This window comes from Eulemur rufifrons, chromosome 15 (genome assembly GCF_041146395.1).
Source record: "Eulemur rufifrons isolate Redbay chromosome 15, OSU_ERuf_1, whole genome shotgun sequence".
NCBI lineage: Eukaryota > Metazoa > Chordata > Mammalia > Primates > Lemuridae > Eulemur > Eulemur rufifrons.
Genome location: NC_090997.1, coordinates 85,603,321 through 85,619,207, shown reverse-complemented (window position 1 = coordinate 85,619,207; position 15,887 = coordinate 85,603,321). Strand labels below are relative to the sequence as shown.

The window sequence follows — 15,887 nt, the reverse complement described above, 5'->3', positions numbered from 1 at the left end:
TCAGCATTCATCAATAGAAAACATCAAAATTTGTTCTTAAATAATTTATTTTTAAATTTTGACTCTTGTGAAAAGTTACATTTATTTAGGAAAACTTGAAGAAATCCAACGAAGAATAGATAGCTTTCTATTAGGGACAACTAAATGTGCAAATTTCAAATACTTTCTATAATAAGTATAAATAATTCCGTTTATTTCACATTAAGAATGAAAATATTGATAGACACAAAATATTAAGATACCAACTTTAAGAGGACCAGATGAAAACACTGAAGTTTATTTGACATCTTTGCAAAGAAATTATATAGATTTATGTGTCAGGGAAAACAATTTAGAGAGTTCTAAGTAGAAAACATCAGGTGATGAGAGTAAAGTCTGTGTAGAGTTATGGATCACAAATAGTTTCAGGTCCTAAGTTCAGACCCAAAGAATAACTGCCTTTCTTCCTGGGAAAATGCATTTCCCCTTTTAATCTAGAGCAAGTATGACAGCAACACGATGCGCAGAGAGAAACTGCAGGCCAACAACAGAAAGAAATTTCCACATACTCCTGGTTACTGGGTTTTGCTGTCCCAGTGCAGGGGTGCCCCAGGACACTGCATTAACACAGCAAATAAAACCATCACGAAAGGCCACATCTTTCCCTGTATCTCTGCTCCTTTCCTATCTGCTCTCCACGGAGGTAGGATACTCAGAGGCATCTACAGAGCACAGAGAACAGTTTCTTTTCCTGTGGCTGGAGTTTCGTAAGAAGAAGCATGAGACTGTAATGAGTTTACTCTTGACACAATTCCTACTTTCCTAGGGAGGCCGGCAAAGGGTATCAAACACGCCAGCTCCCGCACTGTGGTCAGGGACTTGTCTGGTTCCACAACCTGACCCAAAGCAAATATGTTACCTTAAGAAGACACTGCAGCATTTTCCTCAGAGTAGAAGAAACATCTTCATTTAAATAACCTTAACGTTTGCAATTAAATAAATAAAGTGAATCACACAGACACAACTGAAGAGCTCCCTTTACAAAGGCAGCTGGTTGAGTTCACACAAGCTGTGTACGTTAGACAGTGCCCCAACAACAACCAGAAAATAGGTTATTATTATTCAGTCTTCCTACTTATACCTCTAGGGTAGCATTTCAGTATAATTTAAAAAAATCCCTCACACATAATATAAGGGTATAGTATACATGTACACTTTTTTACACACACCTCAGTTCAAGCTAACCTCTTAAGGAGTGAAGACAGTGATAACCCAGAGTTACATGTCTTCCCACTAAAACAACTCCTATTTTTAAAAGGTGCATATTGTAAAGAGCAGCTTGTTTTCCTTTCACTGTGAACATGCTGTCGCAGCAGACTCAGAATCACAATCTGTGGATGGTTCTGCTTTCCTGCTGGGTCCCCGGGAAAGGAACTAGGCAGGTAGGGGAAAACCATTAATATGTCTGAATGACTCCGAATATGTCTATTTTCCCTGAGCTTCCTTGAGCTTCTTGCGGAGGGCCTTGGTGCGGTGAGGACTCAGCTTCACATCTCTGAGGGAGGGCGGGTGGAATGGCTCTGGGGTTCCCAACCCGCCCGACTGCATGTCTGTTCCCTTCTCTCCCGAGATGATAAAGCAGTCCTAGCGGCGCAGGCGTCACAGCCAGTCCTAGCACTCGTTCCAAGTCCAAAGACATTCCCAGCCTCCTGCATGGTAGGAGAGGAGGAGCCCTGGGCTGAATCGACCACTGCCAGTCACAGTTTCTAAGGCCACCCGGGAACATTCCCCAGTTACCAAACCCACGCGTCATGGGCACGATGCTTATCTTTCCTCCCCTGCTCAATGACACCCTCGAGCCCAGTGTTGCAGGGACTGACCCTCCAGTGGCAGCTGAGGGTTTAGAGTATAGCACCACGTTGGCTGGCGACTTGAGGCCCCTCTTCTCGTAGGGGCTGGCCTGCCTGTTTCCGGTTAGCCATACATCTGCTTGAACTGAAAGCACTCGTTGCAGTAGCCGTTGCACTTGGCATTGCCGAAGTGATCACAGGCAGGTGCCCGGCAGCGCTGTTTGGGGGGCTCTTCAGGAGCGGGCTCAGCCAGGTGGGGCCCGGGGCTCACTCGCTGGGTGAGGTGCTGGCACTCCATGCAGAGTTCCTCGCTGCGGCAGGCCAGGATGTTCTTGCAGGAGGCCCGGGCACACTTGGGCCTTGAGGTGCTCTGTGTGGCTCGAGGCACGTCTCTGCGCTGGCTTGATCTCTGAGTGGAAAGAACAGACAGAACTGTTGCTCACATTTCTCAGGGAGAGGACAATGCGACCTCATGTGACAGTGTGGACTAACTTGCCTGAGCAAGTTAAGAGTGCACATGCAGTCTATGAGCTGCAGCTCTCCAAGGTTTCCTTCCAATCCCACCAAGAGCCGACCTGGCCCCAGGGAGGCCGAGGGGAACCACCAATCCTTACATGGAGGCCTGCAAACTTGGCCCAGCTCTTGGCCCAGTTAAAGTTTGCTTTTCTTATCTGCCATAAACTGGCGGCACCCAGGAAAGTCTGCCTGCTCAGTCCTCATGATAAGAAATTATTTAAGAAAGTTTGCTTTCTAGATGTCGCTGGTTCTACTACATAACAAAGAAGTCACTGATCACCATTTGGCTTTCTGGAGGATAAAGAAGTTTTATGTTATGGCTCATTTTATCTGCTTTTTAAAATAAATTCTAAAGTACACTTAGGCCATGAAAATTGACAGTACTTGCAACTCAGGAAGCCACTGTGCCGTGGACTTTTTCCCCAGGTTCTCCCAGCAGACTTTCTTAAATAAGCCGTTACCATGAGCAGACAGAACCCATCAGGGAAGAAAACCTGCTTGTCACGGTCAGAAGAAACTGCTCCAGCAAGGAGGACTCAATACACAGGAGGGGGAAATTCCTCAAAATGTCTTACCAGTTGCTCTTCTGTCCTTTTGGCTTCATGAAATCTCTGGTTCTGAGCTTCAATGAAACACTTCTGACAGTAGCCTTCAAACATGGTGCTTCCAAGGGTGCCACATTCCCTGCCCAGGCATGGAACTGTGTTCTGGAACCTGGAGGCTGTGGGACTGGCTTTTCCTGAGGCAGTGACAAAATCTGTAAGAGAGTTGATGCTAATGAGTACCACACATGGGTCACCCTGCAGACACAGAGACAGTGACATTGGAGAAATCAACGGGTTCCAAATACAGACTAGGCCAGCCTTAAGTATATATATGAGACCAGCCTTTTATAAATTCAGCAAGAAAATTAATTAAAATGCTATTATTGAAACTTCTTTGGCTTTACAAATCTCTCACTTTGAACGTGGAGCACCGATCAGTCATAGTAGCAGAACAAAGAACAGACAGTAACTGCTCATCCTTCTTTCAAATGAGAGATTTACAAAACCACAAAAGTTTTCTTACAGTGTCAGTAGACGCTTCCCTCCCTCCAGCTACTCCTCTTCAGATTTTGCGATTTCTCTATTGTACCAAAGTCACAAAAGAAATCTGGTTTAATATCTATCTTATGAATGCCAGACATTGAGTGGCCTTATGAAAGCAAATTCCCTCACCGCTATCTACAGGGCACTTTTGGTTTCTGGAACGTGGTATCTAGGAGCTGATGCAATCATATAGTGCCTTTTGCCTCCACATGCTATTGGCAGAGCCACTGTGACTGTCCCTGGGTACAAGCTGGTAGAAAGGCATGGTGGGTTCTGGCCATTCTACCCGCATGCCCAGATGGGTGGCTTTCCTTAAAGTTCAGTAACAAAACCCGCTCTAGACAGTAGGTGCTGCATTTGGATCATTTCACTCACGTTTGTTTTCTCTGTACTCGATGAAACACAGCGTGCAAAATCCCTTGTTTTCTGGAGTTCCAAAATACATGCAGCCAGCTTTTCTGCACTTGCTCGACCCCGTCCTGTCCCCTGGAGTCCGTGCCGCTGGAGAGAGGCAGCTAGACGGGGTGGGGGTGTCGTTTCCAGGTCTGTGGCAAGAATGTGGGGAGGGGCTCCGCCTGAGCTGGGAGGGATCCGACTTGGACCGCTGGTGACAGGAGGGAGGACCACCGGAGCTGAGGCTGGAGGAGGGCTCTGCCGTAGTCCTTTTGAAGCAAGTGCTGCAGATCCCATTAAACGTCCTGGTGACATCCTGGAGGCAGACGCGGCACTTCCCGGGATCTAAATGCCTCGCGCGGTCTGCGGTGTGGCTGGCATGATGCTGCCGGGCATTGTGGCAGCGCTCACAAAGTCCATTGTGCTGCACGTTCAGCGTGAACGGGCAGCCAGGGCTCCTGCACTTCATAGCAGTGGTTTCACTGAACAGGAAAAGGCTGGGTGCTGTTGGTGGGGCCGAATGAGGGCCCCCAGCTGGCTCCTCGGGGTTCCAGGCCAAGGGCTCACAGGCCTCTCCCCGAGAGGCCCCAAGTGCCACGCCAGGGAGCCCCTTGGCACCTGGCTTGGAGTTCAGCTTTGGGAGTTTGTTTTGATTCTTTTGCCGCCGCTCTGAGCATTCATGGCATAAAGGCTGGGTGTTCACGGACATGAAGAAAGGACAGTTGGGAGTTTCACATTTTACGTCCATGAGAGATAGCTGGGGCATGGAAGGTTCCAAGGGATTCTGAGCATGCATCTCTCTCCTCCCCTGCTCGTTATTTTCCTGCCACTTCTTGTACTCATGCTGAACAAGTTCAAAGTAATCATCTACCAGATTGATTTCTTTTGGTAAGTTAGCTTCATCCAACCTAAAGACCAAAAGGAAAAATATGAGACTGCATGCCATTTTTTCATCATTAGCTCATAGAACAAACTTTTAAAACTCTATACCCATTCATTGAAAATGCAGGCCTTTGATAAATAGCTCGTACTTCTAATATAATGTGGTACAATACATTTCCTAACATGATCTAGAGTCAAATGTGATGTCAGTCTGCTAAGAAGACTCTGATATTTTTAAAATCATAGTCTCATTTAATCAATCTTGGTCCACCCCAAATTACAGATCGTTCTAAAGAAAGGGCTACTCTGGGGCTGCCTCTGCTTCTTATTACTCTATTGATCCTTTCAAAAGTCACTTTGACTTTCTAACTTCTCAGAGATCAAATTTCTATTAATGGTAAAACATTACTCAGGCTATTCATTTGGGACTAGTCTATAATACAAACTACTTTGGAACTTTGTGTTCTATATTTTGCTGTTATTAATTTAAACTTGTGTCTTGTCTCTACTAGCATTAACTGCCAGGATAACTAAGAAGCAGGCACACCCAAAGGCGCTGTCTATTTACTTTTGACTCTGTAATTCGCTAATCTCTACTTTGAGAAACCGATTCTCTTATGTCCTCACTGTCATCTCTTGTACATTTCAAGTCCTCAGAAACAGCCAAGTCTTTAACATAAAGCTGGTGGTTAGAGATTGGATATCTGCACAGCGCATACTCTGGGGCTCGCCTCCCATTTCCTTGTGGCAAAATCATGGGCTGTCGAATAAACACGTTCTACAATCCAAGGTGTGGCTGATGTGTCTATCTTTACCAAGAAACCAGGAAAAAAGGCTTTTGTTTTCAAGAGTTTTCACTTGCTAGTCTTTTTTAATATGTCTTAGAGCAATTAAAAAAAAAAAACTATTCTTAATCTAAATGCCCTTTTAAAGCCCATAATTCTGACTCTAATTCTACCATCTCGATATCCAGGAAAATTGTTCTGGATAAATTCCTTGTTTGCATTTGAAATCAAAGTTAGTACTCCCTTAATTGCTCCTCTTCAACCACGCACGAGGCTCTGAATTTGTCTCACATTGGCACACACTGGCTGCAGGTAACTTTCTTGTTGAGCTATGAGTGGCAGCCACTAATGTGACTGAAGTAAAATAGTTACAGATGACAAAGAAAAGAGCTAAACACAAACTGCTTACTTTGCAGCCTTGATGAGATGAGTCGTGCCATGGTCCCAACCTTGGACTGGGATTTCTATCAGCATCAAGTACTCTTTTAAGAGCTTTTCCTTCATCTCATTTTCAGGCTCTGTCAAAAAGTGAACTTTCAAGTCTTCAAATCTTCCTCGGTCTCTGTTAACAAGTGGAACAGCTCGGATTTCTGAGGAAAAAAAAAAACACGTAAGTAAAACGGTATTCTACTAAATGAGGTGTTACGTATGGTCGTATATAAAATAATTAACTTTTGAAAATGCAGAAAAGTACTATCTAGCCACAGTTAAACTCAAATGGGCAAACAAAATGCGCTTCACTCTAATATAAAATACATCTGTGTGACATTGGGCAGAATATTTAACTTCTTCTAGCTTCAACTGCCTCATCTATAAAATAAGGCTACCAATGCCTATGTCTCACAGGAATGGTATGGGGATAAAAGGCAACAAAATAATATACCTAAAGCACTTAATGTAGTGCTGACTCTACATGAAGCTATTAAAATAATAGCAACTTGACAAACATTAACCTGTTCCATACCAGGCACTGTATTCAGGGCTCTGTGTGCCTTAATTTATCATGTAATATTAATAGTAGCAGTGATGTATATATCATCTACTTGCAATTAACATGTTGAAAGTACTTTCCAAGTCATACTCAAAAAGATATGGGGGTATTTCGATTACTGCTATTGCACTCCTGTTCCTAATCAAACAAATGACAGAATGATATATTTAAGTAAAAATAGTATTCTTAAATAAGACTATTTCAGTAAGCAGCCATAGAGCAAACTCTGACGTTCCAGTATCTAACAGAATTTGTGAGTATGAACTGATGCAGTTTTCTTACCAGGCCCACTGTCCTTCAGGGTCACCAGGGGTACAAAGTGTTGGCTGTCGTAGCCGAGAACGATGGGGTATCTGTAGCATTCCTGGGGAGGCCAGTGGAGAGGCAGGTAAATTCCACCCACTCTCAAAGGGGCGAAATTTGAACCCGATTCCAAACTTCTTAGCATTTTGTCTGTTCAATGAAAGACAAAGAAAAATAAGGCCCTCAAGTGACTTTCATCAAATTCCATTTAGCTACTGTTACCTGTAACTTTGGTAGTGTGGGTCTCCCCTGAGAGCGGAAAAGCTTTTTAATACAAATAAGTGATTCAGGCACCTCACCTGAAATGACAATGATTGGCCTTCTGAGGATGTTACAAAGGACAAATATGTGTATTTCTTCCAGTGAATTATACTGAAGTCCACCTTGGGCCCCTGGCGTGTCTGTGGAAGCCATTTTGACGAGGGTGTCCCATTCATCATTCCAGTTCTAAGGGGAGAAAGGTGAAGGGAAAAAAGATTGAACATACTCTGCATTAAAAAGGCATTCTGACATCACTCAACAATTATTCATTTATATAACTCAGCTTATTTTTCCCCTTTCTTGACACCATCATTCAAATGATTACCCTTTTTCCCCCGTTTTGGTTCTCTTCCTTTACTTTTTTCCACTACAAGGCAAACTCAGAAGTGGGGGAGGTTGGGGACAGCACCTGCTTTCAAAAAAATCCCTGATGAGGTATAACACTGAAGCCCCTCATCCAACAAACACAAAAATTCCAAGCTTGTGACTGAGGAAGGTGAGGCACGTGTCTCAGTCTGATTGCCTAGTTCAGCAAATCACGCTAGGGGCAAATGAACCCCAAACCAGAAAAACAGCAAAGGAAAAGGCCACAGTCAGAAGACTTTCAGTTACAGTGAAGAGACCCACAAGCTGGGAATCTGCAACCCAAAAGCAGTGGCAAAAGCCTCAGGTTAATCCCACAGGAGGTTTCTGGTGTTTTCCATTGAGTATGTCTTAGCCAAATTCACATGACCGAGTCAACCATATGATCCCTGAAGGCAGGACCTGGCCCGGGGTACCCTTTGCTCACCATGGAAGCCTGTCAATAGATGCTTATGGGGGAACAAGACATACCCGAGTGTCGTAGCAAAGCCCCGTTTCCACAAATTCCTGAGATTTGAGAGACTCCAGTTGCCAGCGGAATTTAAAGTTGCGTGTGTCTGTCTCCTTAAGCGTGCTGAAGAGTGCCTTCCTCAGGACCAAGTCTGTGTCCTGAACACCCCACATGTACTGAGAAGTGGCGTGCATGAGGCAGTTGCCATCACCTGAGGACAGAAGGGAAGGGAAGAGATGCAAAGTCAAGTGATCTGCATTTAAGGCCCAGCAAAGGTTTTCAGAATAAACTAGCCCTACTGCTATCATAGGGGACTGAAAGGTTTAATTTGGTTTAAATTGTCAGTCAAGGGCCAACTGATAACATATCACAAGGCGATGACAGCTTTAAGGAAAAAAATAATTCCTTTCATTCTTCTTCTTAATGAATGATACCAACAGTACAAAGGAGCCAGGGGACATTGTTTCTAGCTTGGTCTGCTCCTAAGTTGTTCAAGTGACCTTGGGGGGAATTCCGTAGGCACTTTTCCTCCTTGTGAAATGAGGGCACTAGATTATGGTCTCTAAATCCCATCCCTTTCCAACATTCCCTGGTCTGCTAGTGAAGGAACTGGCACTATGCTCTCTGACCCTAAGGAAGAACGCACAGGGCAGCGTGCACAGACCAGGAAGCAGGCATGGCTTGGTTACTAGACAGGGACCTCTGGCTATGACTCAGCAGCAAATGACTTGACCATTCCACGTTAGCCTTTGGAACCTGGGAGTTTCCTCTCCTTGTTTGTAGAGTGGGGTGGACAACACCAAATTATCTGTGGCCTGCCAGCCCCGGGCCCCCAAAATGCCTTATGTGAACCTGCTTATTAGCAATTGTAAAGTCCTTTTTAAAAGTTAAAGTATACCTGGATATCTAACTTTGAAAATAAATCAGTGTTTAGGGCTGGCATTTTGAGGAGAAAAAAAAATCAGAACAGGTTTCATTTTATTCTATTAATTTGTGACCTTTCCAAGTTAAAACTCATAATTCAATAGATTGCATTTTATTTCAACCCCCAAACAATAAGCATTTTGGGGGAATGTTTAAAACAAAAAAGAAAAAGTTCACTCATTAATCTCCTTTGACAAGTGCAAAATAGTTTTTATAAAGAAAAGTTAAACTTTCTTATTCTATAAGTAGAACTATAACGCTACTTGAAATTTTATCAAATTTTAATTATGGCCAAACTGCAAAAAATAAAGAAAAACAACAAAACCTCAAATATGCATCCACAAGCAGTATTCCTTCAATTTACACACTTAGAAAAACTAGCTAAGTATTTGAACAAATGAACAAAAAAGATCACTCAAGCCTTGTGTCTTGGCAGAAGTGTGGCAACGACTGCATTCTGTTGAAATTTCCCCTTTGCAAAATCTAGAGCAAAGATAAGGCTTTTTTTCTTCTTCTTGTGCTTACTTTCAGTTCTTTATTGAGATGCACCAGTATAAAATTCCCTAAGTAACATCTGGAATTCCCCAGTGCTAAGTTATTTGACTAGCAATTGAGCAACAGCTATTGTACTTTTTGTTCTGGTGTGTAGACATTTAAACTGCGAAGTGCACCCTGGACTTTCCAAGTGGGTGTGGCCAGGGTGAGCTGGAATAGGGCTACTCATTATACAAGTGAAATCGCTGCAGCCAATAGACGCTGGAATTTTTCACATGAAGTTTCAATTTTATGCCACCTACTCCCTTCCTCATTCACCGCAGTCTCATATCCTCAAATGCAAACTTGTGAATCACCCCCTCCCCAAACAGACCACTGCCTTTGAAGAACCCTCCTATGGGTGGGGGGGTGGGGGGATGGGAGGATAAAAAAAGGTGCTAATAAAAATCAAAGAAGACAAATCATTTGTTTTTCTCTTCCTCCCTTAAATATCTTTTCTTCTTTCCTCAGAATGTTAAGGAATTTGTCTCAAAAGTGGGAAAATATAAGCCTAAAAATCCTTATTTCTCATAAAATATTATCAAAATGCACTTGCTTTTGTAGTTTAATTTGTATGTTTGCAAAATAAGTATTTCCTCTTTATGTTCTATTTTTTTCTTATGGAAATATAGCATTTCCTTTCTTAAGGAAATAGAGCAAAATGTCAGATAATTCTGTTAATGATGATAAGGTTTTTCCCCTTCTACCACACTTCTAATTCAGTAGAATCTCTTTGTTTCCAAATCTCTCAAAGTTGACTCTATTTCTTTTTTGTAACAAAATGGGAAAGGGTTAAAACCACCAATTGTCAGGCATAGAAAGCCCTTGATGATGACTTCACATAATCACCTACTTCTTGGCATCACTTAATTTAATGCCAAGAACAGTGTAGACAGTACCTATCCCTAGTCTTCTGTCTACCTGTGTTTCTAAGAGTCCTTTCACAAATACAGGCAAGACGTTGAGGTGATGTACGAGAGCCCCCAGAATCAAAATAAAAAAACCCGCAATCATTCTAAGTTACCCAAGTCAAAAATAGCCAACATTAATGTACCAATTTAGTTAATTAAGTTAATGTTCTTATCAAAATCATTGTCAACAAGGATTTTCTGCTTTTGGATGTATTATTTTGATCTGGATGGCTTAGGACTGTCATTGATAGAAGGGCCTGAGATTCCTGCTCTGACCTAAACCATGGACTATTTTTTAATTGCTTTTGCACAGTCTACTTGCTTATCCTAATAATTATCTAAATCCAAAGAGTAGCGTTTTGCACCTGCATGAAGCAGTATGCTCAGATGTCCCTGTTGATATCCATACTCTTGCTCAAGGGAAATGATGAAAAAAACCAAAACAGTAGAGCCTGGAATAGGAGATAGCTACTCGTAGTCAAATCCATTGGGCAGAAAGGCACAGACAGGAAGAAATTCAGTCACTAGGACTCCCTAAAAGTAATGAAGCAGAGGTCTACAGTCTGTGCTAAAAATCTCAAATATCTTTCTATTCCAAATTACAGGACTATAGGCCATAGAACCCAGGCAAGGGAGGAGGAGACAAAAGGAGCCTCTTGTCCTCAACAGCCATTCACTGGTTAACCCATAAAATGCCACCAATTCAAGAAGTATAAGAACATCACAAGCATTTTCTAATGACAATGGGAAACAACAGTATTAGTTTTCACACCATTTTTTCCTTTTAAACTTAAAACCTTTTAAAATTTCCATTACTGGCCATGGAAGGGTATTTTACACATGATTAAACAGTCACAAGAATTAGAAACAAATCACTTAACTGGGGCAGGGTGTTTAGAAATACATTCTCCAAACCCTAAAGTGCTCCATGCTCTAACGGAGATAATTAGAAAATGTCTTTAATAAAAACATTCACAAAACAAGCTTGCTTTTATCACATGCCCCTTATGGAGTTTCTACACTTAGGTATCTATGCTAAATCTCAAGAGATTTGAGTTTGGGCTAATGCTATGAAACTTCATGGATGGGGACCCAGTGGCAGAAGCCATCCTCCAGGCAAAAGCAGCGCAACAGAGCAAGTCTTACCATTTGTTTTCAGAGCCACAAGCTTCCTGACTTCTCGACACCAGTTGAGCTTCTTCTGGCTTTCCAGGGAAGCCTGGATGTTTCTGTCGATGAGAGCTTTGTGGATGATCTCCCGAAACTGTGGGCAAAACTGGCAAGTTCTGAACATTTCCAGCGTGTACCGGTGCATGGTTTTAAAATGAGGAATGATCCCATTGGTAGGTTTAAAAATATCCTCTGGAGTTCTCTCCCTTGTCTTCACAGCTTTCCGCATATTGCTCAAATACAAAGCCTGGGGAAGGAGTTGTTCAGCCATTGTGCTCTCCAACACCTGAAGAGGAGGGGGGAAGAGACCCATTCCGTTAGCCTGCCTTTGATACCATTCCTATATACCTGCCTGCAGGAAACCCCAGTGTTTGATCTTGTCATTACCCTAATCTGTAGGCACAAGATCTTAGTCACCTCTACTCCCAGGATACTAGCTGGCCTCAAAGATTAACTCACACTGGACTGTTTTAAGTTACATCACTTTTAAAGATTAGTCTAAACAAGAGAAGGAAGGCGGAGAGTGGGTACTGAGGAGGAGGGGGATAACCCGTGTTTTCAGTAATGTCTGTCTGTCAGGGAGTCAAGCCTGTCTGTCAGCAACAGGTACTGCACCTCCAAATTGACTTAAGCTGTCACTGCATTCAGATACCACTCTGGAACAGCTGCTGGATTTGGGGAGTACTGAATGCCAATTAAGGGCACAATAGTAGCTCTTCCCTTAAGACCACCACCAAGCAATCCCAGCTCTTGGGTAAAGTCTTGATTTATCACTCCCTCCCTATGCTGGAATGACAATAAATATTTTATGAAAAATCCTGCAATCTTATGCTGTGGTCTAGGCTGCTAGTTGGTGTTTTCTCTTTAGCCCCCAAAGGAAGTATTTTTAAGGATTTTATTCATAAAATATATTATGATATTTATAAAGAGTTAAAACTGAATGTCTTATAACCAACAAAAAGTCTATTTCCAGCAAGATGCTTCACAATTTTAAGACCAAACAGTCAGCACTCCTTCAGAGCCTGCCTGTTGGACTTTACAACAATAGGCTAAGAAACAGAATAACAATAGAACAAATAAATTCTACACTTCTAGTAACAGACATTGGAGCTCAATTATTTCAACTCAACTACCAACCAAACTTTTTCTTGGTTTTTTAAATTTTATTTTTTGTTTGTTTTTTTTTAGAGATGGGGTCTCGCTATGTTGCCCAGGCTGGTCTTGAACTCCTGGGCTCAAATGATTCTCCCACCTCAGCATCTCGAGTAGCTGGGACTACAGGCACCATGGCACCACCGTACCCAGTGCAACCAAATTTTATCATTGCTCTCCAGGTACGAACACTCAGATGCATTTCCACCCTGTCCTATACCCTGAAATCTTCAAGCATATTCAACTAGTGGAGGAAATGAGAGTCTAAAATAGATAAGGAAAGAAGTTTCAGCCAGGAGACCACTCAAGACAAACAGAATCTATGACCCATGCCAACAGCGTGGGATGACGTGAATTAACATAACGTGGGATCTCTCCAGTGTGCAACTCTGGTTCCCTAGCCCTTAGTAGGGTGCCTCATCACACATCCTAATTTCCAAGAAGACAAAGATGATTTCGGACCACAAAGATATTCTCTAGGAAGTTTCGCAGCAATTGTTTAGCCTACTCCTGCATCATACTATTTGTCAGGGCAACCCAGTGGATAAAGATGTTAAACCTATGTAAGAGGGATGACAAGAAACCTGGATTTTCGGGAAACCACTTCTGGGTAGATCTAGGCTCTCTTAAAAGCCATTGATAAGGTGTTCTAAATTCTGGTGGCCCACTCAAAGGAGAAAGTTTGGATTAGACGACCCTGAGGTTGCTTCCAAGGAGTTTTATGGTGGTAGTTTTGGACTGGGATTCTTAATCTGATTGCTGGGGGAGGCCAGGGAGAGGTCATTCTCTGGGTCAGATAGTGATCTGTCCTATGATCTTAGACATTCCCTGCAGGTGGAATTGGGCAAAGTCATAGCAGGACTACAGACATAATGAAGGCACAAAAATACCACATGCACCTTTCCTTTATAGCACAGCAAAAGTCTCTTTCAGAACATCATTTATCCATCCATGCACCCATCCACTCAACAAACACTAGCTGACCACCTAATGAAGGCCAATCACCACGCTTGATGCTGGGGCTAAAAATAAAAAATGGCCTTATTCCCTGCTTTGAAGTCACACAACCACCTTAGTCTGCAACTAAGGCAATGAAGGTACAGGTCCTGAGCAGGCCTCACAGCCATTCAGGGGCAGAGTTTTGCAAAGGAGCCAGGTTTTCCAATGCCTGCTTTTTCCAATTCCCACAACATACCTGTGGCTACAGGGCCTGCCACTCTCAAATGGAAACAGTCCAGCAGTAGGAAGATTTTAAACAAACTAGGTATTGCCTCTTGTTGCTTTTCTGACTTTTCTATTTTTCTCTTCTGGACCTAATGATTTTTCAGCAAAGATCTAAAATAGTGAGAGCTGTAAACCATGTGCAAGACATGCAAATGTCAATATTCGATAGCCCAGTGTGACCTCATTCATATATTTAGCCTTGCACAGCCTGCAAAATTGCCTCCTTAAAAAAAATCAAAATCCACTGCCCAGGTTTCCAGTTCCTGGACTTCTCCACATTTAAGATTAAAGAATAAATTTTTCTAACATAGGATTATAACGTCCTTATGTGCAAAAAAAAATACAATATTAGCGTTAACATTTTGCTTTTACATTCGTTACCTCGCTGCCTTAATAAATTTCCAAATTTTTGTCACAAGGATCAATGACATTCTATAGAACTTATTCATTACTCAAACTCTTCTCCATCTTGTTTTATTTTCCCACTCTGCGCAAACATTTTTGTCCATGATGTGGAGATCTATGAAGTATTTATCAACAAATACCTCATCCAAATATTGGGGAGTATCCCTCCAAAAATTCAAAAATTGTACAAAGAATTGCCAAAAAAAAAAAAAGAAAAAATCAAAGTAGAACCTTAGACAATGAGACTGGAGCACTAACTGGCTGGCCAATAATCTGGGACATTAGGGTTGTGGTCCAGAGACACTTTAATCAACAATGAATGGTTCTCCCAAAATGCTGCCCTGAGACTCTTGACCAGACTGGCTTTCCAAGGAAAGCAGATCAGAGGCAGGGAGAAGTGAAAACAAAGGGGGCTCAAAAAGAGCCAAGCTCCTTCCTTACTTAATACCACTGCTTTCCTGAGAGACCAGGTGGCAGGATGTGGGACGACCCGGGCTGACAAAGACTGTCTGACTGTGGGGTAGGGGCTGGAGCAGCAGCCTGCAGATCGCTGCTGAAGTGGAGCCCCCCAAAGGCAGGCTACCAGCGCACTTCCACATGCATACTTTTCTTACACTTCTGCAACTGAAAAAGTGGGACCCCGAGCCCCAACCCCACCGTCCTGCACAGTCCCCTGGAAGCTGTATCTGGGAAGGTGGTTGACTGAAGCCCCCCAACCTCGCCTACTCTGGCTGCCCCCGTGGCACCTCAGCCCCGTTGGGCTGGTTGTGCACAATCTGGGAAGAAGTCACAGTGCTTCTGCAAGGTCTACGTGGCCATGGGCATGGAGCGCTTGATCGCAAAAATAGACACGAAAAGGAGCAAAGCACCAACGACCACCCGCCCAAGGGGCCCGAGGGGCGACTCTCCAGCAGTCAGCTGCAGCTTAAGTTCTCTGCATTATCTGGCTGGAGAAATCCAGGGCTGTCACCCCCATCTGGAGCGGCGACCTCAACTCCCAGCACTTCAAAACTTAGAATGGGAACACACGGCCAACAAATCCCCCTCCAGGACAGCTGCAAAACCAATGCCATGTAGACCGGGCCAGCCCGGGGGTCGCTACCCCACACGCACCCGCAGCCCTTGGCCGCGGTGAGCCCGAGGCAGACGGCGCAAGGAGGCGCGGCGGTTACCTGTCTGAGCCGCGCGATCCTCTCCCAAAGTCCCACGTCCCGGTCAGGACAGGCGAGCGAGGTTGGCGGGGGTCGGGCCGAGGCTGCGCCCCATGGACGCCCGGAGTCGGGCTTGCTCGCCGCCGGGGGTGTGATCTCTGCTGGCGGCAGTCCTCGCCGCTCCGCCCCCGCGGGCTCGCTGCTCTCTGCACTTGCCCGCCACGAAGGCTGCAGACTGCGCAGTTTCCTTTTTTCCCTTTCAGTTGTACTGCGCGAGACCGCCGGGGATTTCCAGGGACTTTCCAGTCACGTGATGCGCGCGTCCCGCGGGGCCGACCGGCAGGGGGCGCAGGAGGCGAGCGGCGCGCTAGGCCCCCGCCCGGCCCGGCCCGGCTGCCCGCGCCGCCCCGCCCCGCCCCGCCCCGCCCCGGCCGCCCGGAGAAACTCCTGCGCCCCGCCCCGGGGTGTCCCCGCGTGAGTCACCTGGGCATTTCGGAAGCTGGGCCCAACGTCACATCCATGTGGAAATCGCGGTGATGGGAACTGGAAATGAA

At 44.3% G+C, this 15,887-nt stretch overlaps 1 protein-coding gene across 1 annotated transcript; it reads right to left on the bottom strand.

Moving 5' to 3' along the window:
* Positions 1–303: 303 nt before the first annotated feature.
* On the bottom strand, positions 304–15,488 carry TNFAIP3 (TNF alpha induced protein 3). The gene is made up of 9 exons (XM_069487361.1): positions 15,355–15,488; positions 11,378–11,687; positions 7,883–8,073; positions 7,087–7,234; positions 6,767–6,937; positions 5,903–6,083; positions 3,809–4,734; positions 2,921–3,102; positions 304–2,238 (listed from the first exon to the last, which is right to left on the bottom strand). Exons 2-9 carry the CDS (start codon positions 11,670–11,672, stop codon positions 1,954–1,956), a joined length of 2,379 nt encoding a protein of 792 aa, XP_069343462.1. The 5' UTR covers positions 11,673–11,687; positions 15,355–15,488; the 3' UTR covers positions 304–1,953.
* Positions 15,489–15,887: the final 399 nt, after the last annotated feature.